Genomic DNA, 18335 nt, shown 5'->3' with positions numbered 1-18335 from the left:
CAAATAACATCCAAGGACAAGAAGTTATCCTTAATTGAAAATTTTTATACCTTGGAATCATGTGCAGAATGAGGACAAGAGGTTATGTGAGCCAAAGAAATCATTAGAAATATTCACAGGTCAAGAGAGTCAGGCTTTATAAAAAAAAAACAGTGCTATGAGAGAAGTTACAGGGGCAGGATTTAGCATCACCAATACCTGTCAGAGTCAGAGATGACTTACCAAGGGTTTTAGCTCCTTACCCTGAAATCACCTCTGACAAATCATAAAGTGCTAAGTACTCAAAAGGATCTGAAGAATATAGATGGAAACCTATAGGTATGAACAATCTAAAAGATATTAAGTAGGCAGTAGTATCTTATATCTTGCATTCACCATTTGTTATGAAGATGGTGAAAATGTGGACTACAAGAAATAAGGCTACCACACAAGATTGACTTCAGTTAGTTTCAGCAGTCCTGGAAGACAAGCCACAACTACTGTGGAAATGCTTCAAGTGAGAAGAGGCAAAATTTTAGAACAACCTCTCCAAAGGCACCCCACAGGTTGTTTGGGAAAACAACCTAGGCTGTTGCCAAGAGCATGGATCACTCTCCAAAAACTGACACAAGGCCCCAGTGCTGAAGATAACACCACTGTTCAGAAGGCCTGCTTCTGTGGGGGCGGAGTAGCTTGAAATCAAGGATTGAGGAAACCAGCCTTGACCTAGACAATAGGCACTAGTCATGTGTTAATGAAGGGTCACAAATTCCTTTTGTTAGGGATAAGAAGAGTGACCCTTTATCAAGCAGGAACTTTCCTCAAACCCCCAAGGAACTGGAGAGCCTCACTCAAATGCCTGATCTTGGAAAAGGAATCCTGAGGAGCAGACTTGGTGTCTTAGTCTTACTATGCAAGCCTGTTCACCTAATAAAGTTCCCTAAAGGGAAAGTCCTGAAGTCTTACTCTTTTCCCATTATACCGTACCATTCTGATTTCTCTGTGTTTATTAACGAGCTCTTGCCCTTAGTGGGCTCAGGCTGAGGATCTGAAATGTAGGCATTTCTTCTTTGGCATCAGGTGTGTCTATGAAATCTCTAACTTTCCTGTTCTTGGTGTAAGTAGGGGGTATATTGGAATTTCTAATTTCACAGTGGCAGGGATTTTTTTTTTTCAAAAGAATTATTTTGTTCAGGGAGGCCAACGTTGTACACAATTCTGTCCTTTACCCAAGCCCACACAAAATTCCCCAAAAGGAAAGGCATTGATACTGTGAACCACTAAAAATGAAAGTAAAAAGGTGCTGGAGAAGTGTGGGCTGGAATATTGAAATGCTGGGACTTTGTAAAGCAGCAATGGTCGCCATATGGTCCACACCACTTGTACCTATACAACTCCCTGAACATGGGAATATCTAGCCGGTGCTTTCACCACTATATTCCTGCCTATTCAGTATAGAAAGGTACTCTGTACACTATCAAAAGAGAAAGTAAACACCAAGTGAACCACACACCTTTTATCTATAATGGTGTTCTACCTGCAAGATATGCTAGGGCCATGATGGCACAAAGCTTGTAGGAGTAACCAACCAATAACTGCTTTGACATGAGGACCATTCTATGAGATGGAACCCATACTCAGCACTGCTCGGGTGGCCAAGAGTCTGAACTAAGGTAAAATCAAATAATACTTGTCTAAAAAAATAGTGATAAAGTGACTCCTAAAGATATTCTGCTGTACTCATAGATTGGTGCCTTGTTCAGCTATCATCAGAGAAGCTTCCTCCTGCACCATATGAGAGCAAGTAGAGACACACAGCCAGACATTACACAGAGAGTAAGAGACCTCAGAACACTCAACCCTAAATGGGATGTCTCCATCAAATCCCTCCCCTCAGAGGACAGGAACACCCCAAAAGAAAAGGCAGAAAGAATTTAAGAGCCAGAAGGGATGGAGGACACCAAAAATAAATAAGGCCCTCTAAATCAACATTGCTAAAGTTCATTTGAGCTCACAGGGACTGAAGTAGCATTCATAGGACCTGCAAAGCTCTATACCAGGTCCTCTTAGTTTAAGGCTTCCTGTCAATGTTTCTATGGGATTCCGGAGTCTGTGTGCAAACCAAGTAGTTTCTGATTCCTATACTCTTATTCTTAAAAAATATCCCTGGGGTTCCCCCACCCCGCAGCAAACTCCGGCGGGTCCCAGCAGTACCGGGCACTGGCTCTAGGGTCCGGCACCCGAGCAAGCGGCTACAGCTTCTCACCAGCGGGAGGGCACGCACGCGGTGGGTCAGACATATAAACACAGAAAATAGCCATAAATGTTTATTAAAAAGGGGGAGGGAGGGAGAGAGAGAGAGAGAGAGAGAGAGAAGAGAAAGAGAAGAAGGGAAAGAGAGGAGGAGAGAGGCAGAGCCCCGTGTGTACACCGGGAGAGAACACAGGGAGAGGAAGCAATGGCGGGCGAGGTCAGAGGTTAAAAGGAGTAGGCGTGGCCAGGGCAGGGACCGAAAGAATAACATATACCTTCTCCTGGGGTCTTTTCTTTCTATTGGTCTGTCTTGTCCAACTTCAACGTTATAGTTTTTGTTTTATCTTATTATATTTATTTTGGCACGGTGAGGGATAGAGCCAGACACTCAGTGCATCACAAAGACCAAAGGAGAACTTCCTGGGAAGCTGGTCTCTTTGTGATGCTATGAATGGCTCCATTCCTCACCTAGCCCAGTGTCCACCTCTTACACATCTTGGGTGAGAGGTACACATAATCTCTGTCCTGATATTCTCAGAAAGGAACAGCCATATCGAACTCAGCTTTTGTTTCACCTTAATTAACCTTCTCATCACATCTACCCAGCAATCAGGAACAAGGTTTTTATCCACAGCTGCTTGGCTTTATGACCACTCCATCTACTGCCCATAAACATGGGGCCTCATTAGCTTCAATCAGTTCTGTCCATGCTATGTAACAGGAGAACAGGAGAAGTTTTATATACCGAACAACTTCTCTATTCTTTCTGTAGATCAGTTCCTCACCAATGAATGACCTGGTTATCTTCATCCTGGGTCCCTTAGTTTCAGAAAATGAATTCATTGGTAGGATACAGGTGACCCTTAGGTTTTAATTCATTCCCACTCTCTTATTTTATGGTGCTCCTTCATCACTAATACTGCATCATTAAGACCCAAATAATCCTTAGATATCATGTGTTATGTCCCAAATTATTTTTTTTTTAAAAATCTGTTTTCCTTAATGGAATAGTTGACAGAGGTTTCTAAATTACCCGGTCCCACAGCCTTTCAGTCCCAAAGAAACACATGGAGGCCTGTAGTAATAGGAGCAGCGGGGCTGCGTCCCCGGTACCCCGGCTGCCTGGCCCAAATAACAACACACAAACTGTATTCTTTTAAACACTGTCTGGCCCATTAGTTTCAGTCTCTTAACCCATTTCTAATAATCTATGTAGCACCACGAGGTGCGCTTACCAGGAAAGATTTAGCATGTCTGACCTGGTGGCTGGCTGCATCACCGTCTGCCTCAGAGAGCAGAGCTATCGCGTCTGAGGGCCAGCCAAGCAGTTTTTTAACCAATGACCTTCCTCTATCAGAAGCCTACATTAATTATAAACTGTTTGGCCTGTTAGCTCAGGCTTCTTATTAACTAATTCTTGCATCTTACATTAACCCATTATTCTTGTGTTAGCTACGTGGCTTGGTACCTTTCATCAGCAAAGCATCCTCATCTTGCTTCCTTTCTGACTGAGTAATAACTGCAACCTGTATCTTTCTTCTTCCCAGCATTCTCCTGTTCTCATCACCCTGCCTCTACTTCCTGCCTGGTTACCCCACCTCTACCTACTTTCTGCCTGGTTACTGGCCAATCAGCATTTTATTAAAAATAATACAAGTGACAGGCTAAAAGACCATTGTCCCACAGCATGGAACTAAGTCAATTATATAGTTTTCCAAAAGGAAATCTAACATAGAGAAAAATAAGAGGTCATGTTGCCATTAGCAGAGGCATTTGTCATGCAAACTGAAGAGTCCAAAAATAAGAAAATAAAAATATAGATTCCAAAAATAAAAATGTAAAAATAAAAAATATATAAAGTTATAAGTCAAGGAGAATGAGAGCAGACTATCAGCAGCTTTCTCAGCAGATCAAGGATCAGTCATTCACAGTGAGCCATTTTCTCAGATGCCTGGAAAACCTCCATCAGCTTAGGTCATTTCATTTTACAATTGGCTGTTTTATTTACAAGGCCAGAGCTTCTCCCTGCAAATTGAGAGTAGTGTTCTGGCCATCCTTGATAAACAAAGGATGTGAACTTAGTTAACCTTTAGGAGATAGAGATACTGAACTCTAGGTTAGGCACTGTCTTTGTTATGGAAAACTGGCACCATTAATGGGGAGGAATGGGGCTTCAGTATACACTGTCTGGAGGTGCCAGGAGACACACCGGACAAAGTATAAACACAGATTTGACTAATGAACTCTGATAATGGAGGTTGTAAAGTATGGCAGTCTGTGTATGAGTTTTACCTTGAGATAGTGTGAAAAGCTTTCTGCCATCTCCTACGTTGTTCTCAGTCTAAGAACCAGTTAATTCTAATTTATTAACCTTCTGGTATTGCTAGCAGCCCCTTTTCTGACTAATTGCTAAAGACATCTGTTTTCTTGCAATTAGTGACTTTCGCTGTAATCTACTCTAAAACATATTTCATGATAGCTGTCTAGTTACCCATTGACATTAAAACTCACTCCCCTCCTTAGGGTCTATGTTGACTGACCCACGGGGTCAGGGCAAGATTATAAAAATTCCTTTGTTAGAGCTAATACTTGGTGCCCCTGCTATAAAAAGTGGGTTCAGAAACCGGCCTTTTACCACAGCCTAACAAACAACATCTCTGGCTGTGGTCTCAGCTAGCTGATAAGCTTCTGTGCCCTGCGGTGTTTTTTATTTATTTATTTATTTTTTATTTTTAAGTTTGCTTTTGTTTTTCCTAGGATCTGGTTTCTGGAATAAAGTTTGCTTCTGGTTTATTAGACTTGGTGGTGTTCTCATCTTTGTGTGACTCCCCTGGACCCAACACAGACTAACTCTCCAATGACAGGAGTACCTCTTTCAAGAAGTATCTAGCTAAGTTTGGTTGTTCTGTTTCTTTTTCCCTAAGATACAAATAATACTAAACAATAACCAGGGTTGTTTTGAGAATTAAATTGATAGTTTATTTTAAAATATCTTATACTGGGCCTAGCAATTTAATCTCCCAATAAATGGCAACTATCATTGCTATGGTTGTCAATAAAACAGACTGTTGTCGCTGCTGCAGCTGCTGTTATTACTATTGATGATGATGATGTGTTGAGTCTGGTTGAAAGAAATTGCAGTCTTAATGAACCCCCACTTTGAAAAGGAAAGAAAAACAATTGTGTGGGATGGATGATTCCCACACCTTCCAGGCCCAGCAGAGTTCTTTATCAGCAACTCCTTTTGATACATAGAAAGTTAAAGCCTTTTGTATCTGTTCATGCATCAGCTTCAGCTCCAGACTCCGTTATTCCTGTTAAATTCATTAACTTTGCAAAGTATTATTGCAAAAGTCATGCTAATCTAATTGTCTAGTGTGAGAAGGAAGGGACACAAGTGTGTCTCTTCAGCATATGGTCTCTGCATTGTGGGCTTCAGTCTACAATCACTCACCTAGAATCCTGGCAGTTGATGCCTGGACATATAAGAATGTTTGATGGAACGAAAGTATACTATCAGAAAGAGGAGTGTTATTCCAAATATGAGGCTCTTGTTCTCAGAAGGTCTTGCTTTCACTGTCAGTAGCAAATCTTGAAATCATCCTAATGTGATTCCTTCAACATTGGTCTCCTCTGTAGATCCTGACTCCAGTCCCCTCCCTGAGTGTTAACAGCATGAGAACTGTTTGGGGACTTGTTAGTGACAGCCGAGTCCCCTGAGAAGAAGCTTTGGACACTTTAAAAGGGCCAGGCATTTCAAACAGAAACTGCTTACTATTCGTGTAGCTAATCTGCCCTTGAATTTGAGGTCTTAATTGAAGCATGCCATCCAAGCCCTTCTCTCACCAGCTATTATTGCTCAGGTACGTTACAAGCAGAGTCACATGGAGCAGTTAGGAGAAGAGAAAACTGCACTCCTAGATGGTATACTGAGCTCTGCCTCCTGGCCATGTCCCCACACCATGCTAGTCAAGAAGGTTTTGAGGGGTGAACATGGGACAGGAAACTTAGAGGCATAGTCCTATCTTAGCTACTGTGCATGTTCTTATAAAAGGAATGTTCACTTTTCTACTTAATCTCTCATTGCTTTTCTTGTCAGAATGTAGTTCCTTGATCATTAAAATTGCAAGTGTAATCGATACCTTTCTTCCTTAAACTCGTATTATGATAGTTAATGACTGCAGTGAATTTTGTAACAACTTGGAATATTCAAGCTCCACACTAGGTTATGGTATTCCTTGAGAGAAATTTTGTAGTTCTTTAATGTTGTAAATGGTAGATACTAAGGAGGAAAGAAGGAAAAGGAATGAATGAGAGGAGACAGAGGAAGCACAGAATAGGAGAGGAGCAAGGATGAAGAAGAGAGAGAAAGAGAGCACGAACACAGACAGCTTTGTACACATCACCTGCTTCTGCTGTGGCCTAGCTCCCTAGGTAGAAAGAAAGCCTGTCATTGGCTAACAGCTCTTTCCACTTCACATTTGGTAAGAGAATGAGAATGCTGGAAACCAGAGAGGACTGTGTTAGTCAAAGAAAAATAACGAGAACTCTGTTGTGTGACATCGCTAAAGATCGATGACAACAGCAAAAGCCAAAAAATATGTACTATAATTAATGATAAAATGCTTCATTAATTTAAAAATTGATATATTTGCATATAACGATCCAAAAAAAGAGGCAGGTTCTGTTACAGACATGGATGACATCCCTTTGTAGGAGCGAGTTAGAGGAATCAGCTGACGGATTGATCTGAAGTGACAGTGACCAGTACTAAGGATTATTCCTTTTTATTTCTGCTCTGTCCCATCTTTCTCATTTACTTACAAATTTATGCAGCAAGTCTGTAACTAGGTTCCATGCCCATGCCAGAGTTGAGAGCTCCAGGGATGAAGCCAACCTGTCCTTTTGGTGTGAGCCAAGATTTCCTCTCCTTTTTCTGTTCCCTGCTCTCCCATGGCATAATTGAATATACCTAATAACAAAAATAAAAGATGCAAGGAAAATGTTTGGAAATCAAGGTCATAAGAGAATAGAATGTCTTGGGTGAAACACCCTCTGTGTCTGAAGATGGAGGGGTGATAAAGATGGCCCCTTGATAGCCCTTATTTCTCAGACTCTGAAATGAATTGGAGTGGGTGGACGAGCATAAACTTTACTGAGAATCTGTACATCTCTCTAATTGGTGGCAGATTTCCATTTTGCCATTTTCTCTTCTGATCAGCATTCTCATTCTCAGGATGATTTTGCACCATGGTCCAGCTATTGGCACTAGGCTTTCCAAATCCCTATTCATTTCTCTGCTCCTCACTTTCTCCTTCCCCAAGCCTTCACTTCTCTCTTTCATTCATACTATTTACCCTAGCTTTCTTTCCTTATAGTGATCTTATTTTTTGTTAAGAATTATAAAATAATGGGGTAATTATAAAATTAAATTTTTCATTATTGCTTCTTTTAATTTAAATTATGAGTGGCAAAGATGGAGAGAGAATTATATGCTTTAATTATTTTCTATGTCTTTCTGCATTTCAAAAAAGAAGAGTTTTGAAAGAAAGTTAGGCTATCATTAACTTCCTATACTTTTTTCTTAAAATGTTTCTGATATCACACTACAGATTTCTTTCAACGAAAAAAATCATAAAGAATATTCACTTTTCTCTTAATCTCTAAAATCCAACAAGAACAAATTCTTTTATATCTCCAATTTATAAAAACCTTCTGTGAGTCACTACGGACTTCACACTACAGTATTTTTAAAACAACCTTCTTCATCTTTTATACAATTACTGGCAGTAACCAGATCCTATTTATATTGTCTCATTTTTCCTTGTGATTCTCTACTATATCCATTAATAAAATTAATCTAATTTTATGTACCATCTTTATTTTAGCATTTCCAGAGCTATGACATAAGCCCCAAACTCTGATTTCTACGTTGTATCTCCTACCAATTTTTCCATACAGATGGCAGCTGCCCCATAGTATAGACTCTCACTCAAACCAAGAATACACACACACACACACACACACACACACACACACACACACACACGCTATTCTAGATACCCCATTAATGCTTCTAGAAATTCTAGAATCCCTTTTCAATCTTGTATTCAATATGCCCCAAACTTAACTGCATCTAGCAAATGTGTTTCCTCAATATTACTTTATGTCTTGGTTCATTTACTATTGTGATATAAATCGCCAATTGCCATGCAGACATGTCCAAAATAGGGAATTCACTGTGCACTAAATTTATTTTGAACTACTTGGTTCTTGTACGACTAATTTTCTGTGCAACAGCAACATCAGTGCAGAGAAACAACAGCATTGACTCTGGATGGAATCATGGTTTGGATTTCATGTTCAGCTCTTTCCTGGCCAGGAAACTTAACCGGATCATTTGATCTCTTTGTCACTGTTCCCTCATTGGCATTTGGCTCCTAAGAATAGAACTTCTGTGGCAGAATGAGTGTCGTCATTGACTGGCATGCATCTAGTATAATAACATGGCAAACACCAGTTCAAACTTTCTAGGCGGTGATGGATAGTAACTAGTCCCTGTACACTGTGCATAGGACACAACTGCTTTTCAATGCATTGGTTCTGAAGGAATAGCAAGAAAAACCTGTTCAGCCATTACAGGCAACTATGCCAAGATGCCATATCAATCCTAGCTAAGACACATGGCTCACTCTGAGCTGAGTTCTAGGCAGTAGAGTCTAGGCAATAGATTTAAGGCTCCCTTTCCTCTGTTCTTTGTGCATAGTTGATGCTCACATTTTCTGCTCCATTTTTAGTAGATAATTCTGCATGGCACCTTTTAGTTTGAGTTTATCGTGCATATGAGCAATTATGAGTGCTTCAGTTATTAAATAGAAAATATTTCTAAAGGATAAACATGCCACAAAGTATTATATGAGGTTATCTCATTGAATATCAGAGAGATCAACACTGGAGGCTAAGTTGCATAGAATCTATAGGCTATAGAGATCCACTATGATCACCCACTCTGCCACTGTAGAAAGGGTACGATAGATGAAGTTCCCCACCTGCATGTTTGTCCTGACTCCCTAGCCCTGAACATTCAGATGACAGGGGATTCAGCACTGTCACTCATTTATGTGGACTATATTTTATGCCTTAGGTTGGCGGATATAAGATCATAAAGCCATGGTCATCTTTTACAACAGCAGTCTCCAAAAGGCCACTTTCTTTCTGACAGGCTTTCAAGGTCTGGAAGACCTCCATGGCTGGATCTCCATTCCCTTCTTCTCCATCTACTTGACAGTGATTTTAGGGAATCTGACCATTCTCCATGTCATCCGGACTGATGCCACCCTCCATGAGCCCATGTACTATTTCTTGGCCATGCTAGCCCTCACAGACTTGGGGCTCTGCCTCTCCACACTGCCCACCGTGCTGGGAATCTTCTGGTTTGATGCCAGAGAGATCGGCATCCCTGCCTGCTTTACCCAGCTCTTCTTCATTCACACCTTGTCTTTAGTGGAGTCGTCTGTTCTGCTCTCTATGTCCTTGGACCGCTATGTGGCAATCTGCAACCCACTGCGCTATTCTACCATCCTGACACCCAGAAGGATCGTGAAGATGGGACTGAGCTCAGTGCTGCGAAGTGCACTCCTCATTCTCCCGTTACCATTTCTACTTAAGCGCTTTCATTATTGCCGCTCTCATGTGCTCGCCCACGCCTACTGTCTGCATCTGGAGATCATGAAACTGGCCTGCTCCAGCATCATTGTCAACCATATCTACGGACTCTTTGTTGTGGCCTGCACTGTGGGTATGGACTCCCTGCTCATCTTCCTCTCATATACCCTCATCCTCCATGCTGTACTAGGCAAAGCCTCCCGCCAGGAGCGCCTCCGTGCCCTCAATACCTGCATCTCTCACATCTGTGCAGTGCTGCTGTTCTACATCCCCATGATCGGCTTATCCCTTGTTCATCGTTTTGGTGAGCATCTTCCCCGCATTGTACACCTTCTGATGTCTTATGTGTATCTGTTGGTACCACCCCTCATGAACCCCATTGTCTACAGCATCAAGACCAAGCAAATACGCCAGCGTATTATGAAGAAGTTTGAGTTTGTAAAGTCACCTAGGTGTTTTCAGTAGAATTGGGTTAAATTGAAGAAAAAGTTTGGCCATATAGAGCACTTTTTTTTATAGGTTCAGCTATGTTGTGGGAAAATACTCTAAAATAGTAAGTGTGCAATTGACAGTCTGTGTGGCATTGAGGGAGCTACCCACCTCTCCATCTCTTTAGTTTTCACAATCGAAAGAACATGGAAATAAATTCCCCTTCCCATGGGGATGCTGCAAAGGTTTAATGAGGAGATTCATGGAAATCTCTAATAGTACTTAGCAAATATATAATTCTCCATGTTTACCGGTTTATAATGTGAGAAAGTGAAAACTATCATGTTTCCTCCTTCAATCCTTGCTGTCTATGGAATCTAACTAGTGGTTCTTTTTAATTTACATTTTGATGCATTTTATTGACTTATTATCATGACAAATTTTATTCATTTGTACATACCTGAACCCATATCCACAGTGGTGAATTTTCGTGAGGGTATCTCTTATTTGCACAGGCACACTCACACTACTGTTGTTTCTATGTTTGTATGTTTTGTGCGCCTTGCTTATTTGTATTTGGTATGTATGGTGTTGCTGCCCAGTTTGTGTCAGTTTGTTTATTATCACGTTTGTCTAGATAAATAAACAACAAACTGTGGTATTTCATATACTGACACAGAACAAAGTATCGTCTTCATAAACTTCACTTAAAGTCATGAGAACTATAAAGGTTTGGTTCAACAATCTTTGTCTGTCCAGTGTCTTAATTCCAGATGCAATAAAGGAAGCTATTGTAATGGAAACAAAAAGATGTAACATTTCATTATAAAGAGAAAGTAGATAAATAACAACACTATAAGAAGGTTTACCACTTTTAAAGCATGATCAGTTTTAGGTTCTGGTCCTCTGTTGTAGGGAAGGCAACAGAATATAAAACTATGAAAGTAGATATGCTTGCATGGTATCCATAAGCACATGTAGCAATATAAATATAGAGCCTACACACTTAAAATATATAGATTCCTATGAACATACATCCTAAGGGGTTTCACCCTTCATGTGGCCCAAATACTTTCTAGTCAATCATCATTTAATTACTGCAAATGCCCGGTGAATTCAGCTTGTCTTTATTTATACTGACTGTTCCTTCAGTTCTCATGAAGGCCTAAGACCATCAAGTGATCACTTCCCACCATTTGAGATATATTGCATCCTCATAATTATCAGAATTCCATAGATAGGACAGCTTTGAATCAGAAGTTTGTTAGTCCTCCCTGACCAACAAGCAAACACCCATCTTTCTGCCTACAGCAGCTTCACATGAGCTTAGCCCTGACACAGCTGTCAACTCCAAAAAAGGTCTTACAACATTGCTGCATGTTTGCTATGTTTGCTACCCCTATTCTCACACCTTTATTCTTACACAGAGTGGCCTGCATGGTAGTACCTAGTAGCTACTGCTTTTTCCTCTTTTTAACAATTCTGGAGCTAGAACTCAGGTCTTTGGGTATATTATGGCCTCTGGCACTGATCTTCATATCTAATCCTTCTACACTGCTCTTGAGGTATATGGGAACTCTAACTCCACAAATTAATTAATTTATTATTATTTTCACCATGTCTTGTTTTGAATGGCTCTGAATTTTTAATCTTTTAGTGGAAGTTATTAATCCTAATTCTAACTAAAAGATATGCTTGTAATTTTAAAATGATCATAATGTTCATCTAATAAAATGTCAAAAATAATCATTTTATTGTAATTTTCTCAAATTATTTTTATTTAACAACATCTACAACCATGAAAGGCATTATTTCCTTTCCAGTTATTACATAAGCCTTTCAGAGACAATAAGCAGTGAGATCAACTATTGTAATCAATATTACATATATCTAATAAAATAGTGCTTAGAAACACACCCAAAATTGCCTTATTTAAAAAGCTGTACTGCTTATAACTGGGCACTTTAGGTTTAGTGAACTCTAGTTTCTCCACATCATATTCTATTTTTAACTTACAAAAACTTTATGGAGACTTAAGTTTGACAGAATAAGTTTGTCTGTGTTATAAATTATTCTGTATGTTCTTTCTGATAAAGATTGTTAAAAGTGAATCAAAAATTAATCACACTTCTTTTTTTCTGTCTCTTTATCTCCATTTCTTTTTCCCCTCCCACTGTATAATGTGGCATTCAAACTTAGACAAAATATTTCTAAGACTAATTTTATTATTCAAGAGCTCAGGTTTAGAGCTGATGAAGTATTATCACAGGGAGTGAAAAATAAAATGTATTATTTTATTGTACATAAAACATTTTTGCTATAAAATGTGTTAAATATATAAATAAGTAGTTGTCAGAACTGAGGATAAATAAGTATTGTAGGTTGAATCATTTCTAACTTGCAAGAATCGAGTATGGAACTATATTTAGACACAAGGTCATGAGATAAAATGGAGTCAATAAAGAAGGGCCAACATCTGATAAACAATGTACTGTAAGAAGTGATTTGTAGACTTAAAGAGAAGACAGGGTTGCATGAGCACAGGGTGAAATGTAAGGACCATTGTTAGTAGATAATCCATGCAAACCTAGAAGGGAAGATCAGAGCTGTATATACCCTGTTCTTGGATGTTGATACCTTCCAGACTGTGGGGAAAAGAACCTGCTGCTGTAAAGCTCCCTAATCTGCAGTATTTAGTTATGTCATCCTTCTACTAACATAGCAGACAGTTGGGTTTGGAAGTAACTCCAGACTAAATGTGAAGATACTATTTTTTATAAAGAAAATTTTATTATTTTATAAAAAAGTTTGAAATCAGAGTTAAAACAAATCACAAAGATAAAGATACACAGAACACCCAAGTCTTTGTAATGATCTTTAATGTTGAGTTTTCTGATTCACTGTGGTAAGGGTGAGGCTAAGTCATTTGCATGATTGCAAGCATGAGAGTCAGTTCTAATCTAGATCACCAGAGGACTGTAATTTGAACACACACTGCTTCATAACACCCTCGTACAAACAGTGTGCTCAATCAAAAATCTAGTGGACTGTGTCACTGAGGAACCTTTCTGCCAAATCACCAGATGGGAATAAAATGCAGCAAAGTTGGGGACTATGAGAAATTCCTTCATATTTACTCCAAAAAATGGATACAATTAGTTGAGTAATTACTAAACATTGAAATTGCAGCTACTCCTCTCTTTATAATGGTTTCTTCATAATCTTTCCCAGAGCCAGATAATAAAGGGTTACTCCTTTATATCTGTGGATCATCATATAAAAATGTTGGTTTTCTTTGTTTGGATTTGATCCCCAATATTGGATCCAGGTCTTCATATAAGCTAAGAATGAATTCTACAACTGAAATACTACTGCCAACTTCTTTACAGTTTTGAGATAATCACCTTAATGTATTTATTATATCACTTCACCCCCCCACAAACACACAAGTGTACTCCCTACTATGTCAACTCAGTGTTGTTCATATGTCCATGTGTTTAGGGCTGATCACTACATTTGGATAATTTATCAGGTTGATCATACATGGAGAAAACTTTCTACGTCCTCCACCTTTCCCCCTGAAATTCCTAAGGACAGAACTTTGTGGACTGTTCCAAAACACATTGGCATGTCAATTTATGTGTTCACTAGTTAGATCTTTTTTTAGGCAACCATATCATCAATGTTTCATGGGTTCTGCATTCATGATAGGCCTAGAAGGCACAATCTACCAAAAAAAACTTTGCCTCTTAGAATCTTTCTATCCCTGTCTTTTGAGCTTTGGCTGTAGGGGTTCTGTTATCAGTTGGGGCTAGACACTTCACACTTACTTATTCTATGCATTTTTTCCAGTTATAGATCTATGTAGCAGCCTCCAACTGCTTCTAAAGAAGCTCTTTTGTTAAGAGGCAATAGCCATACTTACATGCAGGTATAAGGATATATTTAGAATACAGAGAGAAGCTGTATTTATTTAGGAAAAAAGCAGTAGTAGGTTCTTCTCTAGGGTCTCTGACCTCTCCAGCCATGAGTAGTTGGCTAGCTTTACAGTGCATGAGTATTGTGTACTGATTAGACTCCTAGTCCAATTAGACAGCTATTGGTTAATCCCACTATTGAACCATTGTGAGGATCTTCTGGGGTGGTCGTTGTTGTGCTTTATAAACTTTACCGCTGGACAAGACTATTTATTACTTTTTTCCTTTGACAACTTATACAGCATCTTCTTATTCATGAGAGCTAGCCCTCAGGGAAGAGTCTTTCAGGTCAATACAAGTTCAATTCCTCCAAGTATGTCCAATATTTGTGGTGTCTTCAGCAACAGGGACTTACAGTCACATTCTAGGAGGCAATATTGTTTGGGGTTCCTTGGAACCCTCTCGTCACTACTAAAAGGAGACCTCCCTTTTCTGGCACTGGGTAGCTGTCAGTTTATGGATCTTGGGTCGGACATTATCAACTGTGTGATTTTATATGTATAATGTGATTTTAAATAAGCTTATAGAATAATTTTTCCTCCTATTCAAAGATCCTTGATGTTATTTATCCCTCCTACCTCACTCTCCTGTGTTACTCTTTACCACTCTTCAGTTAAGTCCCTCTCCTATTTTGCCCCTTTATAGCAAAACATTTTTTATAAATATCATATGTGCTTATCTATCCTTAGCACACACCATGTTTAATGTATTCAAGTTGAACTGTGCCCTATCATACATAAAATATTACCAGCAGCACCTACTCTGCTTTGCTGGAGTAGCAGAGTATGTGTAAAACTTCTCCATATCCTGTAGGGTTTGGTTCCAAGTGCCTGGGACACACTGAGATGCTTACCTCACAAGAGCCCCCAACTCTCTTTCCTTTTCCTTCCAGAGTCTGAGATAATGAGGCCCAAGAGCCCAGTCTCAGCAGGGAGCAGATTAAAAGCAATTGAAAATGTCTCAGTGGCACCTCAGTTGCTAAAAATTGGGGATTTCTGTATCCATTCTCCAGTCTCTCTCTAAGCTTATGGCTCCTTGCTTCAGCTTCCTTCTTCCTTGGTATGAGCTCTGCAGCCTCTGAACTGAGCCTTGGTATTGTGACGAGTCAGTTCAATAGACAGGTGTTTAGCGTTCAGCTATGGCACCAAGAGACGCTGGAAGACTCACTCTGGCCTTGATTTTGACCACAGAATACTGACAAGGATGTCTCCTGAACATGACAGTTGCAGCAACCAGCCTTCCTGACTGTGTGGAATCGCAGGTCTGATATCAAAGCATTCTCAGAAGCAAACAGCAGCTTTCTCCACTCCCCCAGCTTCCTGCCCAGGAAGTTGCCTTTTATACGGTAATAGCAGAAGTAGTGATGAGAAAGGAGAGACAAATTGAGACAGTAAAACCGAGGTACTGCGAGGAGATGGACTAGCTATTGAGTTCAGCATCTACCACTTCAACCACCAACAAGGTTAACGCACCTGAGGGAATTGTCTAAGAAAGAGAAGTACAGGTATCCAGGAAGCTAACTGACCTGGAAGAAAATCTTTTCTGTGACATAAAATGATAACTCTCTGAGCCACTACAGAGTAGCAATAATAGACATCATCGTAGTTGCTAAATTTCATTCAGAAAGAGATTTCCAAGCAGAAAAACTATAGAAAAGATCATAGGTTAAATCTATTTCCACTTCCAGCCTTGCCTATAGCAACTGTTCTGGTAATGACAGAGAACAATAAGCCCTCCCTCTGACGGAAAGTGTATACTCTGGCAGTCATTTCTTGAGCTCTTAAGAGTTACTTTACTAAGTCTCAATCCCTGCCAAACCCCAAGTCAGCCAAAAGATGCTCATTCTGAAGTTAATGTATTTTGGCTTCATTTTCTGGGTTTTATTTTATTTCTATTCCCCTGCTCCAACGTACCCTTATCTTGTTTGCTGATTTCTATTCAGTGCTACCCACTTACAATTAAAAGAACAATTTCTAATTCCAGAGCATATCTAGCTTCAGCTTGTAACAAATAGAAGGTAGGAATGGGAAAGTTTCGATATATCTGTGTGTCCTGTGTTATTTAACCTCCACTCACTCCAGGCTGCTAAGCATCTACCTGGAAATGTTCACTGAAAAAAAAATGTTTTTTTTTTCAGCTTTCACCATGAACATTTTAGTTCTAGAGATCTGAGTTCCATTGCTCTTCTGGGCAGATATGTGATGTAGGGTTTGATAGGATAATAATACCATGTATGTGAATTTCCAAAAATTAATGGCTTAAGAATTCTAAATGAAGAAAATTTGCAACTAAGAAAAAGAAACCAAACAATGTATTTTTTGATGTTAAAATAGAACAGAATCAGAAGAAAGAAATATAATCCCTGATGAACATCTAATTTTTGCCAAGAGCAGTCTACAAATAATCTCCATGGAACCTTAGAAAGTTTTGTTAAATTGCCTTAATTTGAAAAAGTAGAAATAGGCTGCAAGGTTTTAGTTCAAATCATACTCCTCCTCCAGCTCCAAACTGCCGTGGCCACATCCTTCTCCCAACTACTTGTTTTCATTTTTTTTCTATCATAGTCCATTGAGTCTAATCAATGTTGTCTTTGTATGCACGGATGTAGAGCCATCTGTTGGAGAATGGGCCACCTAACAGGAGCCATTTCCCTGAAGAAAACCCACTCTCCCTACCTCAACAATCCTCATGTGATGAGCTTTGGGTGTCAAAGGCTTACTGTCGATGACAAGGAAGCTTCTATTGCAACTATTCTGAGTTTACTTTGATAAATAACATGAACTAATAATTATGAAGCAGGAAAATCTGGAGACACAGCACAGGGTCCCAAAGCTGATACCCCCAGCATCAGTTTCTTAAGTCTTTTAAAGAACCAGTATTTGTAAAGGTCTGTTAGACTCTTTGCTTTATGCTAACTGCTGTTGTTTGTCTCTAACTTGTCATTCTGTAACAGAAAGCACTACAGCTATTCAGAACTCACACTAAAAGAAAGTGTTGCTCCATCCCATTTTTCTCTAAAATCCCAGAAACAGCTGTAACTTTCTCTAAGTTACTAATCACTAACTCAAAAAAGTTAACTTTCAATCAGAAAGGAAAATATATTGATCACCTGTCATATTTCACAGAGGTGAATAAAGCAAAGCCCCACTCTGCCTGAGCTTCTATTTTATAGGCATTAGGAATGGGATATCGCTACAGTAGAAGTCAAGGAACCTACTGGAAATAGACCTGTGCTCAATGGCTGAACTCCTACGTGGTTATTTTTCTGTCTACCAGCATCACTGGATTTTGTTATATAGACTTTCAAACACTCAGTGTGCAAGAAGGGGCAAAGTCATATTCTAACGCATAGGTCCACATCACTAAAATTCCTGAATTTATAGTTTATCCAGATACTGACTGAGTGAAGGGCTCTGGTTTCATACTGTAGAAGTCAGGCATAGTCTGGCAAACCCGGCCACACACCCTCCAGGTCTACCTAGAGTCCTGTGAATTGAGCAGGATTTATGGACTAGAGCTGATGAGACTTCCATGTTAGCAAGAGCAGAAAGCAGAAACAAGTGAAGGACTGTATGTAACATAATCTCTATACAATGGCTTAAACTGCAACAGAGAAGAGACAAGAAGTAAAACCATCAAAATACAGGAAAGAAAGTATAGTAACATAAGTGAAGGAAACAGAAGATCAGAGAAAAGTGGAAACCTTAGTAAAAGACCTGACAGAAAAGGTGTGTAGGGCTTGCCTGATGGTGCATTCAGAGGATGCAGGCTCAGCAGAAGTGTGGAAAAGGAAACTTACCGCTTATTCTGGAAGAGCAGAGAAGTTCCTAGAACCAAGGAGGTGGGCCGCTGTAAACTCCGCCTCCAAAATATCCATGGTCTTCATGGTAAAATACCACAACACTAAGGGAAGAAACTGACTTTTCCCTGTTTCATAACCCTTTCCCCTAGGCACTTTCAGTTCCCCACGCATAAGAAAAATTCCAGAGGCACAATTGCAGAGTCCTGATGGAAAGATACTCAAGATTGCCT

General features: G+C 39.6%; 1 protein-coding gene across 1 annotated transcript; it reads left to right on the top strand.

Annotated features, from left to right (window-relative positions):
• The first annotated feature begins 9402 nt into the window (after positions 1–9402).
• Positions 9403–10362, top strand: Or51g1 (olfactory receptor family 51 subfamily G member 1). The gene has a single exon (XM_075975148.1). It carries the CDS (start codon positions 9403–9405, stop codon positions 10360–10362), a length of 960 nt encoding a protein of 319 aa, XP_075831263.1.
• The last annotated feature ends 7973 nt before the right edge of the window (positions 10363–18335 follow it).

Source organism: Microtus pennsylvanicus, chromosome 5, assembly GCF_037038515.1.
Source record: "Microtus pennsylvanicus isolate mMicPen1 chromosome 5, mMicPen1.hap1, whole genome shotgun sequence".
Taxonomy (NCBI): Eukaryota; Metazoa; Chordata; class Mammalia; order Rodentia; family Cricetidae; genus Microtus; species Microtus pennsylvanicus.
This window is presented reverse-complemented; position numbering and strand designations above follow the sequence as displayed.

Bases quoted from the DNA above. Each gene is read 5' to 3' on its own strand.
- Or51g1 (XM_075975148.1), top strand. From the start codon at position 9,403: ATGGTCATCTTTTACAACAGCAGTCTCCAAAAGGCCACTTTCTTTCTG.